This window comes from Natator depressus, chromosome 12 (genome assembly GCF_965152275.1).
Source record: "Natator depressus isolate rNatDep1 chromosome 12, rNatDep2.hap1, whole genome shotgun sequence".
Lineage (NCBI taxonomy): Eukaryota > Metazoa > Chordata > Testudines > Cheloniidae > Natator > Natator depressus.
In genome coordinates, this window is record NC_134245.1 from 3,241,884 (window position 1) to 3,255,057 (window position 13,174).

At 49.3% G+C, this 13,174-nt stretch overlaps 1 protein-coding gene across 2 annotated transcripts in view; it reads left to right on the top strand.

The window, feature by feature from the left end:
• HYDIN (HYDIN axonemal central pair apparatus protein) overlaps positions 1 to 13,174 on the top strand; it is a 443,011-nt gene that overhangs the window by 289,856 nt on the left and 139,981 nt on the right. For both annotated transcript variants that reach the window (XM_074968344.1, XM_074968343.1), the window contains 3 exons: positions 1,530 to 1,649; positions 2,809 to 3,018; positions 6,142 to 6,279. In XM_074968344.1, coding sequence (XP_074824445.1) covers positions 1,530 to 1,649; positions 2,809 to 3,018; positions 6,142 to 6,279 — 468 coding nt within the window. The remainder of the gene's footprint in view (positions 1 to 1,529; positions 1,650 to 2,808; positions 3,019 to 6,141; positions 6,280 to 13,174) is intronic.

Below are 13,174 nucleotides of genomic sequence, written 5' to 3' on the forward strand. Positions count from 1 at the left end.
CCTTGGGGCACTCCACTTGATACCGGCTGCCAGTGTTAGACATTGATGTTGTCTATCAGAATTGCCTCCTTGTTCTGTATCCCATTGAAAAGAGGATGTTAATGGAACATTAAGATGATAGGAAGGCAATATTTCCTAGTGGACTGAGCACAAGGCTCAGGAGACCTGGGTTCTACTCCCAGCTGTGCCACTGGCCTGCTGCGTGACCTTGGGCAAGTCACTTCCCCTCTTGTGCCTCAGTTTCCCCACCTGTAAAATGGGGGTAGTGCTACTGACTTCCTTTGTTTTGAGGTTGACTAATGAAAAATAGTGGAGAAGAGCTGGGTGTTATCATTATGACATTGTGAAGCACACAGAATTCAAGAGGCGGCAAAGTTAAGTTTGCAGTATGTTCTAGTTAAGGTCAGCAGGCAGTCACTGATAAGAATTTAACTATCATTGCGGCATATTCCCTCTGGAGATTTTCTCTTGACTGGGAAAAATGGTGCTCAGTGACCACAAATACATTGTGAGCCTTGTTTTCAAATACAGGCCTGTAGTATATTCAGCATTGCCTGCTTCATCGCCGTGGTTATGTACAAGCGACAGACCCCCGTCTGTTGGCAGGCAGGATCGAACTGGGGACCTCTGGAGCTTAGTGCATGAGCCTCGACCACATGAGCTAAAAGCCACCTGCCGCTTAGCTCAGGCTGTCGAGCAGACTCATTTATATCTCTCTAAGTGGTCTCAGTGCCACTAGATGGGACAGAACCCCACACCCAGGAGGTGTGTGGGTTACAGTTGCCCAGGTGAACCAGGTAAATGCATATATTAGTAGCTAAGTATGGACCTAACTACGCCTCTTGCTTCATTTGCACATCCATTGTGTGCACACACTTTTCTGAACTTGGGGCTGGGCCTTTGCCTTTTGATGAGAGGCCCTGTGTATGTGCAGTACAATAATGTGTGCAGCAGACATGCTATGTGCAGAGACAGACCCAGCCAGGAGCAAAATGACTGCAGTGTTCGCTGTGAAAAAGAAGGGGCGGGCTCAAGATTGGGAGTGGCAGTCTGCCTGCCCTAGCTCAGTGGCTCTCAACCTTTCCAGACAACTGTGCCCCGGTCAGGAGTCTGATTTGTGTTGTGTGCCCCATGTTTCACCTCACTTAAAAACACCTTGCTTACAAAATCAGACATAAAAAAATGTGTCACAGCTCCCCTAGTACTGTGCAAAAGGGCTGACTTTCTCATTTTGACCACAGAATTATAAAATGAATCAACTGGAATATCAGTATTGTCGTGTATTCAGCATTGCCTCCGTCGTTGCTGTGGGTGCACAGGTGAACTGTACAGTTCAGTGTATGGTATTTCGAGCAGCATAAACAAGTCGTATGAGATTTTAGTTTGCACTGACTTCACTAGTGTTTTTATGTAGCCTGTTGTAAAACTAGACAAATATCTAGATGAGTTGATGTACCCCCGGAAGAGCTCTGGGTACACGTACACCTGATTGAGAACCACTGCTCTAGCTTGTGCTGCTTGTTTCCTAGATGCTAATCGTGGGTGCTGATGAGGTGGAAAGCATTTCCCTGACTCTGAGCCCGGCGGAGCTCAAGGAATCACTGTGGTTTGTGGAGTCAGAAGACCTTCTTGCAACAGGGGTGGAAGAAGTAAGCAGGAGATTCACTGGATTTAAGACTGTTCTCTCACTCCCTTGTCTCTTGCCTCACTTCTAAGGATCATTCCCAGGGACACAGCAGCAGACTGTAGCAAACAAGCTGTTCTGTACCACACTCTGTACAATGCTGCCATCATTGCAATATGTGTTAACTGGTTCTAAGGGCTTGTCTACATTACCTGCTGGATCGACGGGCAGCAATCGATCCATCAGGGGTCGATTTATCGAGTCTAGTCTAGACGCAATAAATCGACCGCCAACCGCTCTCCCGTCGACTTCGGTACTCCACCGGAGCGAGAGGTGCCAGCTGAGTTGAGGGGGAAGCGTCAGGTGTTGACTTACCACAGTGAAGACTAAGTAGATCTAAGTACATCGACTTCAGCTACGTTATTCACGTAGCTAAAGTTGCATAACTTAGATCGATCTCCCCCTCCTCCCAAGTGTAGACCAGGCCTCGGTCTCATGGACCTTAAAGTCTATGTATCTTTTAGAACCTTTCTTCTGAAGAGCAGTAACACCTTTCTGAGGGAATACTCCCATTGACTTCACTTTCACTGACGTCAATAAAAGTTTTGCCTGGATAGAGTGTAAAGACTTCAATAGTAATCCCTTCATTAATTAATTGGTTAATAATAACAATTCTGTTGTTGCCTTAGCACTGTAATGGAGAATAGCACACAATACAGGAACAAAATCAAGAGTGTTCAGAATAAGCTGAACTGAGTCACTGGGTCTCGCACTGGGCTCTGCTGACTCTTACTCTGTCTGAAGTCCCTTCAAGGGCTGGGAATTCCAAGGAAGAGGAACCTCACCTGAGAGGACCTTCTGCCACCCATAGGTCTCCAAGACTGCACTAATGCTGCCTTAGTGACCATGGAGACTACGTATGCCCTATGCCCTTTCAGTTTAGATCAGGGTGGTTGTAAGCCAGAGATTAGAATCATTCCATTTCTGCCAGCCCCACTGGAGGATCTAGTATCGTCTGTGCCTTGCTCCAAACAACTGCTATGCAGAGTAGAATGCCAGGGCATTTGAAAGGATGAAGCTCTTCTGAAGTTGCTAACCATTGATTTCTGCACTTTGAAATGTTTAACTGTGTCATTTCTGCCTTCCTCTACCCTCTCCACTCCACCCCACCCCACCCCCACCAGGTGTTTGACATATTGCCCCTCTATGGAATGCTGCAACCCAACGAGAGTCAGCAGGTCTCATTCACCTTTTATGGTCACGCTGACATCACTGCCCGGGCCAAGGCGCTGTGCAAAGTCGAGGGAGGCCCTACCTATGAGATCGTGCTGAACGGAGAGGCTTCGCTCATCAGTTACGCCTTTGACATAACGGAGATTGACTATGGGCTACAGGTAAAACACAGGAGAGGCCTGCGTTTCAGAGCCACCAACTTCCATTCAACTGGCCAGATGTGCCATCATCCATGCTGTCAGTGTCCCCTTCTGACAGGGTGGCCCTACCTCTGGATACCGTTATACAGCCCCTCACAGCTCCTCTCTCACTGTCAGTAGAACCTCCTCTGCATAATATGCACCTGTATCCCAACAACCTCTCTCTTGTGGGCAGCATAACCTCTTCAGAGTTTGTCCGTCATGAAGCCCTGCATCTTTTTGGTATCTACTGTTCTTGGGCTTAGTAGAAGGGAAGCAGTGGAAGTAAGATTGCTGTTGCTTGTAGGAAAAATGATTCTATCGATTAACTCCAGCGTCGCTGGTGAAGGTCAGTCAGTGTCATGCCGTGATCTGACCTGTCCATGGTATTCCTCTGCTGGTAAAGTAGGAAGCAGCACGAAGGTACTCTGTGTTGTAGGGGGATTTTAATAAACCTGCACATTAATGAAGGAAAAATAAACCCTTGAAGGAAGAGACCAGCCCCCTTGACCATGTAGAGGGAAAGACAGAGGAGGAGGAGTTTGGAGACACATGACATGCCCTCAGAGTCTGTCAGGGAGCACTTAGTCACAAGCGACATTTGGTTTGATCTGTGCCTCTACCTCTGCCAATGCCTGAGAACAAATTAAAGGCAGTGGGGCAGTTTCATCCATGGATTAAAGCACCACAGATTAATTGAGCTCCTTTCCTTTAACCAGTCATTCAGTTTTCTTTGTTGCCTTTTCACCATTAATAGTGTTTTTAACTAGAACCCAGTAATTGTAGACCAAATGGTGTGAGACTCAGATATCAGAATCAAAACTCAAAGAACCACTGTTTCACTTAAACCAACTAAAAAAGAGACCAAAGAGATTATTATCGAATCTCTTTAGATGTTAATGCGCCTTTTGTATTCCTTTTCCTACCACTGCAGGTTCCAAAAATACTTGGGCATAGGAGCATTTTCCTGTATACATCCTCCAGCCTCATCCAAGCAGTGCTGGACAGAATCCAGGGTTTACCACATTAAAAAACATGCTTTCCCTGAAGATGAATGATATCTTCCTTCATTATTAAAATAATAATGTCAACTAACATCACATACATTGGATTATGCTATCACTGGAATGGGCCAAATCTGCCCCGATCTATCTCCTTTGACTTCAGGGGACTTACCCCAGGGATCTGTTTGACCCAGGGAGTCTGAAATACAGGACTGTCTTCCAAAAGAAATTGTTGGCAGTGTTGTAGCCATGTTGGTCTCAGGTTATGAGAGAGACAAAGGCGGGAGAGTCAGTCTTTTATTGGATTCACTGCTGTTGGTGGAAGGGACAAGCTTTCGACAGAAGTTGGTCCAATAACAGATATCATCTCACCTATCTTATCTTTCCCAAAAGAGGCACATTTGGAAAATGGCAGCAAGGAATAGGAAATGTTCATGCTTTCTGGAGCTGAGGGGAATCTCCCAGGTATTTCTGTGCTGGTTCACAGCTTCTCCTGCTTGCCAGGTAGGAATTGCCAGGCTGGATTAGACCCCAGGGCTACCCAGTCCAGTGTCCTGTCTCTGACATCGACTCAGAGGCCTCAGAGGAAGGTGCAGGACCCTGAAGCAGGTAGAATCATAGAATCATAGAATAGAATCATAGAATCATAGAATATCAGGGTTGGAAGGGACCTCAGGAGGTATCTAGTCCAACCCCCTGCTCAAAGCAGGACCGATCCCCGACTAAATCATCCCAGCCAGGGCTTTGTCAAGCCTGACCTTGAAAACCTCCAAGGAAGGAGATTCCACCACCTCCCTAGGTAACGCATTCCAGTGTTTCACCACCCTCCTAGTGAAAAAGTTTTTCCTAATATCCAACCTAAATCTCCCCCACTGCAACTTGAGACCATTACTCCTTGTTCTGTCATCTGCTACCATTGAGAACAGTCTAGATTCATCCTCTTTGGAACCCCCTTTCAGGTAGTTGAAAGCAGCTATCAAATCCCCCCTCATTCTTCTCTTCCGAAGACTAAACATCCCCAGTTCCCTCAGCCTCTCCTCATAAGTCATGTGTTCCAGTCCCCTCATCATTTTTGTTGCCCTCCGCTGGACTCGTTCCAATTTTTCCACATCCTTCTTGTAGTGTGGGGCCCAAAACTGGACACAGTACTCCAGATGAGGCCTCACCAATGTCGAATAGAGGGGAACGATCAAGTCCCTCGATCTGCTGGCAATGCCCCTACTTATACATCCCAAAATGCCATTGGCCTTCTTGGCAACAAGGGCACACTGTTGACTCATATCCAGCTTCTCGTCCACTGTCACCCCTAGGTCCTTTTCTGCAGAACTGCTGCCAAGCCATTCGCTCCCTAGTCTGTAACGGTGCATTGGATTTTTCCGTCCTAAGTGCAGGACTCAGCACTTGTCCTTGTTGAACCTGATCAGATTTCTTTTGGCCCAATCCTCCAATTTGTCGAGGTCCCTCTGTATCCTATCCCTACCCTCCAGCATATCTACCTCTCCTCCCAGTTTAGTGTCATCTGCAAACTTGCTGAGGGTGCAATCCACACCATCCTCCAGATCATTTATGAAGATATTGAACAAAACCAGCCCCAGGACTGACCCCTGGGGCACTCCACTTGATACCAGCTGCCAACTAGACATGGAGCCATTGATCACTACCCATTGAGCCCGACAATCTAGCCAGCTTTCTATCCACCTTATAGTCCATAGTTATGGGACAAGCTTCCCACAGGAAATACCCCCATCAATTAGAAGCTGGTTTATGCCCTGAAGCCAGGAGGATTTACATCCCCTCCAAAACTCTTCCTTGGTTCCTGATTGCTATTTTAATCCTTTCTCTCATAAGTCTGCATGTTCTTACAGAATATCCAGTCTTTTCTGGATTCCTGCTGAGCTCGTGACCACAGCGACATGTTGTGGTGATGAGTTCCACAGCCTAGTAGTGCACTGTTTGGAAAACTTTCCTTTGGGCCGCTGTTGAATTTCCTGTCTCTTGCTTTCATTGAATATCCCCTTGTCTGCGTGTTATGAGTATGTGGGAAGCAAATCTGAAAAAAAGCCTTGATATTGACACTCCTGTTCCTATCTCTTCCCCTCAGCTATTTGACCAAGTCATTGAAGCTGAAATCACGCTGTGCAATAACGGGAAGGTTGGATTTGGGTACATGGTACTGAACACGAGCCAGGCCTCATCCAACAACCCTCCGCCAGGAGTGCCACTGATCCTGCCTGCCACTGTAAGTATCTGTGACAGATGGACGGAGCCCTGAGGAGCTAGAATTAAAATCCTGGCACTGCCCAGCAGAGGCCCCACAAGTGCTGGCGACTGGGCTGATCACCATTCCTAAGGGAAGCCCCCTCCTTGGCACAGCAAGGGCAATTGTCTAGCTGTGTTGCCAGAGGGTGAGGATGTAAATCCAGCAGGGGAGATGGTGGAAGGTTATAGCTACTGGGAGCTAGTGAAGGTCAAATGGACGTGCTCCTTAATAGACTCCCTCAATATACTCTGAGTGGCAGGAGGCTCCTCCATCAGACGACCAGCTGCAGGCAGCTCAAGTGCTTTGGCCACACTTTGAGCTCTGGCTGCTGGGAGCTTTGGGTTTGTGCTGACGATGGAACTGGATTGCACAGATTCTTTTTTCTTCACAGCAGAACCTAGGTCACATTGCTCAGCCCAGCCCAGCCAATCTCAGAGCCTGGTCTGTAACCCAGCGAGATAGACTCCTTCCCCACCTGCCCAATCACAGACACCAGCTTATCCACCCACTCCTGCAGCACGAGCCGTGCTGGTGTGTCTCTTTCAAGTGCTCAGGAGTATACTTGTACTGGCACATTTAGTTTAGGAACGGTCCTTGCTGTTTTTATGGACTCAGAGATGATCTCCGGAGTGAGGAAAGCCCAGTGTGTCTCTGTTGCTCAGTTTCTCTTTCTCTCACACTGCTGCTTTCTCAGCAGACCTCTGAGTCACCTCCACTAGACACAAACCTGCATGCCTCTGCACTCGTGTTCTCTGCTTTGATGGGCTTTGCCTGCAGCTTGTGTTCATTCCCCTTAGTGCAGTGGTTCCCAAACTTTAACAGCCCGCGAACCCCTTTCACTAAATTGTGCAATCTCATGAACCCCCTCCTAAAAATTAATATTTCCAGGAATTTAAGTTTAAATTTCCTCCGCACTCCGTTGGGCCCCTGCTGCTGGACCCCGTTGACCGCCCTGGTCAACTGAGCTCCACTGAGCTCAGGCTGCTGGTCCCGCTGACCACCGGGGCTCAGGCTGCTGGCCCCAACTGTCGGGCCTCGCTCTCCCTGGGGCTTGGGCTGCCAGCCCCGCGCAGAGCACTGGGGTTCGGGCTGCCGGCTCCCCCACTGACGGGGGCAGGCTCGGGCTGCCAGCCCAAACTGCCTGGCCCCACTCCCCCTGGGGCTTGGGCTGCCAGCCCCGTGCAGAGCGCTTGGGTTCGGGCTGCCGGCTCCCCCGCTCATGGGGGCAGGGCTTGGGCTGCCAGCTCCAACTGCCCGGCCCCACTCTCCCTGGGGCTCGGCCGTCTGCCCTGCAACCAGGTCCCACCTGCTGCCTCCAATGCCCAGGGTCCTCTGGCCGCCATGAGTGACATTTTTCTGGCGAACCCCCTGTAACATTCTGCGAATCCCCAGGGGTTTGTGAACCCCAGTTTGGGAACCACTGCCTTAGCACAAAGTACTGCCTGAGGTCCTGATGGTCCTTGTGCAGCGGGATGGGGGCTGGAAAGCCTTCCCCTGCTCCCATGACTCTGCAATGGGCCCCCACCGAACAGTCTCTGTGCTCTGGGCAGCAGGATGTTAGGGGGTGTAGCCCATAGAGCTAACTTAGCCTTTTCTTTTCCTTAGCAGTAACTAGACTAGACTAGATCCCTGTTCCTCCAGCTCATTACATTCGTATCCATTGACAACCAATACAATTATTAACTATTAAAGAATAAGGCTAGAGGGGGCCAGGAGGAGTTGGAGCCAATCCCTCTCTCCTGTTCACCTGCCCACAAAGCGGGACCAGTGTAGGGGGGGAACCAGTCCATGCCATTAAGCAGATTGCTCAGCTCCACATGCAAGGAGAAGCCCTGGTAAAGTGCTTGCCTCTTAGGCCCCATCTCACTGCCTCTGTATAGGTCTGGGAAAGCCATAGCCTGCCCCTCATGTTGAAGTGATGTCCCCTCTCTGTCCCCCTCGGCAATGTGACTAATGTACCTCTCAGGTTTATTGCTTCTTTCAAGTCTCCTCTTTCCCAAGGAGAGGAAGCCAAATGGCTCTAATATTTCCCCATAACTTTCATGAAGCCTGGTATCCTCACATAGATGAGTCTCTGATGCCCTCTGCTGCAGCCTCTCTGAGACTGTGATCTCCTGCCTGCGGAACAGCAAGCAGGACTGCCCGGGATCCTGGATGGGGGCTAGGTGCTTTGTAACAGCTGCTGCCCCTCTGCTAACACAGCCGAGGACCTGGTCTGGCTGTCTTTTTACTACGTGCTGTGCTTGTGTTCCCCAGGGATTTCCACTGCTCTGTGCCCAGTGAGCATGCTGGCTGATCGCTCTGTTGAACAAAGATTCTGCCCCCCAACACAGCAGTGTGGGGAGCAAAGCTGAGGAAATTCCATTGGAATGGGACCGAAGGGTGACACAGGAGGGGAAAGCAGTTACCCACCAGCACCTTCCGATTGCACAGAGGCCAGTACCTTTGTCTGACAGACCCTGTCTGAGGGGGGCTCCAGGTCTGGGGCTAGCAGAGCCAGGGAATAGCCACTCTGCGTGGAAGGCTGCCAATCAACCCTGCAAAAGTTTCCTGCTGCTCAGAGCAGCATTGCCACCTGCTGTATACACTCCCTGCCCCCCGACCACAGTTATCAGCGCATGGGGAGCCAAGGAAAGCTGGCGGTTGGTGCTGGGGGCAAGGCAGGGAGGAGCACAGCAGCAAAAAGGGGACCCCCCACATTAAGGAGATCCCCTGGTTTTCTCATAGATGTTGGCCCTACATGAGTTCTAAAGGCTACAGCACCTACCAGCCCTGCAGCTGGACAGCTCTCCTTCAAAGCTACCTCTGGAAGTCAACGTCCTCTCTTACCTGCTATTCTGCAGGCTCTTGTTGCTATTCCTCTCCGAGGTGCTGCCTTGTCAGCGCTAACTACACGATGTCCACTGGCTACTGCCGATCTGTGATGGCTTCAGCGCGTCGGAGCGAGTTAATGAAGGACTAGGTGCCCATGCTGGAGGGCGCACTGGCTCTCCTCAATCACACTGCTCTCCCCGGCGACCCCCTACACCCCCTACAGAGGGACTGGAATTCATGAGAGAAGAGCCATTGACTTGGCTGCATTTTGTGTCCCTCTTTGCTATCCCTGCTGATAGAGCTGTCTCCTTTCCAGTCCAGCTTCATGATCCTGCAGCTCAGGGGCCTCTGCATTTAGAATTACATACTTGCCTAGGGTGTTTCCATCCAGTATGGCCCTAGGTTGTATGGGCTCCAGGGATGGGATCTGTACAAAACACAGTTAGCTTCTCATTTCCATTTGCTCCTCCCTTTTCCCCACTGGCTCCTGTATTTTGCTGGTAAGAAAATTCCCTTGGTCTCTGAAATGGACTCTCTTATATTCCTCCCTTCACCATCCTTTAATTGAAGTAAATGTCTAGGTAACTTCTATACACCAGCTGCTGATCTGTCATTTAGGCTCAGATTTTTAAAGGTACTCAGGTGTTGCTGAGTTCAGCATTGCAGTGCCTCACTGATTTAGGAGCCTTTGTCTCATTTTCAAAGTGATTTACCCATGTAGGCGTTAAATTCAATGGGGTTTTGGCTCCTAAATGCCTAAATTCCTTTTGAAAATGAAATGTAGGCTCCTAATTGAGTTAGCTCTTGCAACGCTGAATGCAGCAACACCTGTATACCTTCACAAATCTAAGCCTAAGCCCATTTCTCCAATAATGCGACTTCCTGTTCCCAAACTGCACTTTGCTATCTAAAAAGCATGCATCTCTTGGGGATGCAGTGTGTTATAGGGATGGGGCACTGGCTGGGATCTCAGGAGATCTGGGTTTATAGAATCATAGAATATCAGGGTTGGAAGGGACCTCAGGAGGTCGTCTAGTCCAACCCCCTGCTCAAAGCAGGACAAATCCCCAACTAAATCATCCCAGCCAGGGCTTTGTCAAGCCTGACCTTAAAAACCTCTAAGGAAGGAGATTCAACCACCTCCCTAGGTAACGCATTCCAGTGTTTCACCACCCTCCTAGTGAAAAAGTTTTTCCTAATATCCAACCTAAACCTCCCCCACTGCAACTTGAGTCCATTACTCCTTGTTCTGTCATCTGCTACCACTGAGAACAGTCTAGAGCCATCCTCTTTGAACCCCCCTTTCAGGTAGTTGAAAGCAGCTATCAAATCCCCCCTCATTCTTCTCTTCCGCAGACTAAACAATCCCAGTTCCCTCAGCCTCTCCTCATAAGTCATGTGTTCCAGTCCCCTAATCATTTTTGTTGCCCTCTGCTGGACTCTTTCCAATATTTCCACATCCTTCTTGTAGTGTGGGGCCCAAAACTGGACACAGTACTCCAGATGAGGCCTCACCAATGTCGAATAGAGGGGAACGATCACCTCCCTCAATTTGCTGGCAATGCCCCTACTTATACATCCCAAAATGCCATTGGCCTTCTTGGCAACAAGGGCACACTGCTGACTCATATCCAGCTTCTCGTCCACTGTAACCCCTAGGTCCTTTTCTGCAGAACTGCTGCCGAGCCATTTGGTCCCTAGTCTGTAGCGGTGCATGGGATTCTTCCGTCCTAAGTGCAGGACTCTGCACTTGTCCTTGTTGAACCTCATCAGATTTCTTTTGGCCCAACCCTCTAATTTGTCGAGGTCCCTCTGTATCCTATTCCTACCCTCCAGCGTATCTACCTCTCCTCCCAGTTTAGTGTCATCTGGAAACTTGCTGAGGGTGCAATCCATACCATCTTCCAGATCATTTATGAAGATATTGAACAAAACCGGCCCGAGGACTGACCCTTGGGCACTCCACTTGATACCGGCTCCCAACTAGATGTGGGGCCATTGATCACTACCCGTTGAGCCTGACAATCTAGCCAACTTTCTATCCACTTTATAGTCCATTCATCCAGCCCATACTTCTTTAACTTGCTGGCAAGAATACTGTGGGAGACCGTAACAAAAGCTTTGCTAAAGTCAAGGAATAACACGTCCACTGCTTTCTCCTCATCCACAGAGCCAGTTATCTCATCATAGAAGGCAATTAGGTTAGTCAGGCATGACTTGCCCTTGGTGAATCCATGCTGACTTTTCCTGATCACTTTCCACTCCTTGAAGTGCTTCAAAATTGATTCCTTGAGGACCTGCTCCATGATTTTTCCAGGGATTGAGGTGAGGCTGACTGGCCTGTAGTTCCCTGGATCCTCCTTCTTCCCTTTTTTAAAGATGGGCACTACACTAGCCATTTTCCAGTCATCCGGGACCTCGCCCTATCGCCATGAGTTTTCAAAGATAATGGCCAATGGCTCTGCAATCACATCCGCCAACTCCTTTAGCACTCTCGGATGCAGCGCATCCGGCCCCATGGACTTGTGCTCATCCAGCTTTTCTAAATAGTCCCGAACCACTTCTTTCTCCACAGAGGGCTAGTCACCTCCTCCCCATGCTGTGCTGCCCAGTGCAGCAGTCTGGGAGCTGACCTTGTTCGTGAAGACAGAGGCAAAAAAAGCATTGAGTACATTAGCTTTTTCTACATCCTCTGTCACTAGGTTGCCTCCCTCATTCAGTTTGGGGCCCACACTTTCCTTGACTTTCTTCTTGTTGCTAACATACCTGAAGAAACCCTTCTTGTTACTCTTAACATCTCTTGCTAGCTGCAACTCCAGGTGTGATTTGGCCTTCCTGATTTCACTCCTGCATGCCCGAGCAATATTTTTATACTCTTCCCTGGTCATTTGTCCAATCTTCCACTTCTTCTTGTAAGCTTCTTTTTTGTATTTAAGATCAGCAAGGATTTCACTGTCAAGCCAAGCTGGTCGCCTGCCATATTTACTATTCTTTCGACACATCGGGATGGTTTGTCCCTGTAACCTCAATAAGGATTCTTTAAAATACAGCCAGCTCTCCTGGACTCCTTTCCCCCTCATGTTATTCTCCCAGGGGATCCTGCCCATCAGTTCCCTGAGGGAGTCAAAGTCTGCTTTTCTGAAGTCCAGGGTCCATATTCTGCTGCTCTCCTTTTTTCCCTGTGTCAGAATCCTGAACTCGACCATCTCATGGTCACTGCCTCCCAGGTTCCCATCCACTTTTGCTTCCCCTACTAATTCTTCCCGGTTTGTGAGCAGCAGGTCAAGAAGAGCTCTGCCCCTAGTTGGTTCCTCCAGCATTTGCACCAGGAAATTGTCCCCTACAGTTTCCAAAAACTTCCTGGATTGTCTGTGCACCGCTGTATTGCTCTCCCAGCAGATATCAGGGTGATTGAAGTCGCCCATAAGAACCAGGGCCTGCGATCTAGTAACTTCCATGAGTTGCCGGAAGAAAGCCTCATCCACCTCATCCCCCCTGGTCCGGTGGTCAATAGCAGACTCCCACCACGACATCATCCTTGTTGCTCACACTTCTAAACTTAATCCAGAGACTCTCAGGTTTTTCTGCAGTTTCATACTTGAGCTCTGAGCAGTCATACTGCTCCCTTACATACAGTGCAACTCCCCCACCTTTTCTGCCCTGCCTGTCCTTCCTGAACAGTTTATATCCATCCATGACAGTACTCCAGTCATGTGAGTTATCCCACCAAGTCTCTGTTATTCCAATCACATCATAATTCCTTGACTGTGCCAGGACCTCCAGTTCTCCCTGCTTGTTTCCCAGGCTTCTTGCATTTGTGTATAGGCACTTGAGATAACTTGCTGATCGTCCCTCTGTCTCAATATGAGGCAGGAGCCCTGCCCTCTCGCACGCTCCTGCTCGTGCTTCCTCCCAGTATTCCACTTCCCCGCTTTGGTCTCCTTCCCCCGGTGAACCTAGTTTAAAGCCCTCCTCACTAGCTTAGCCAGCCTGCTTGCGAAGATGCTCTTCCCTCTCTTCGTTAGGTGGAGCCCGTCTCTGCCTAGCACTCCTCCTTCTT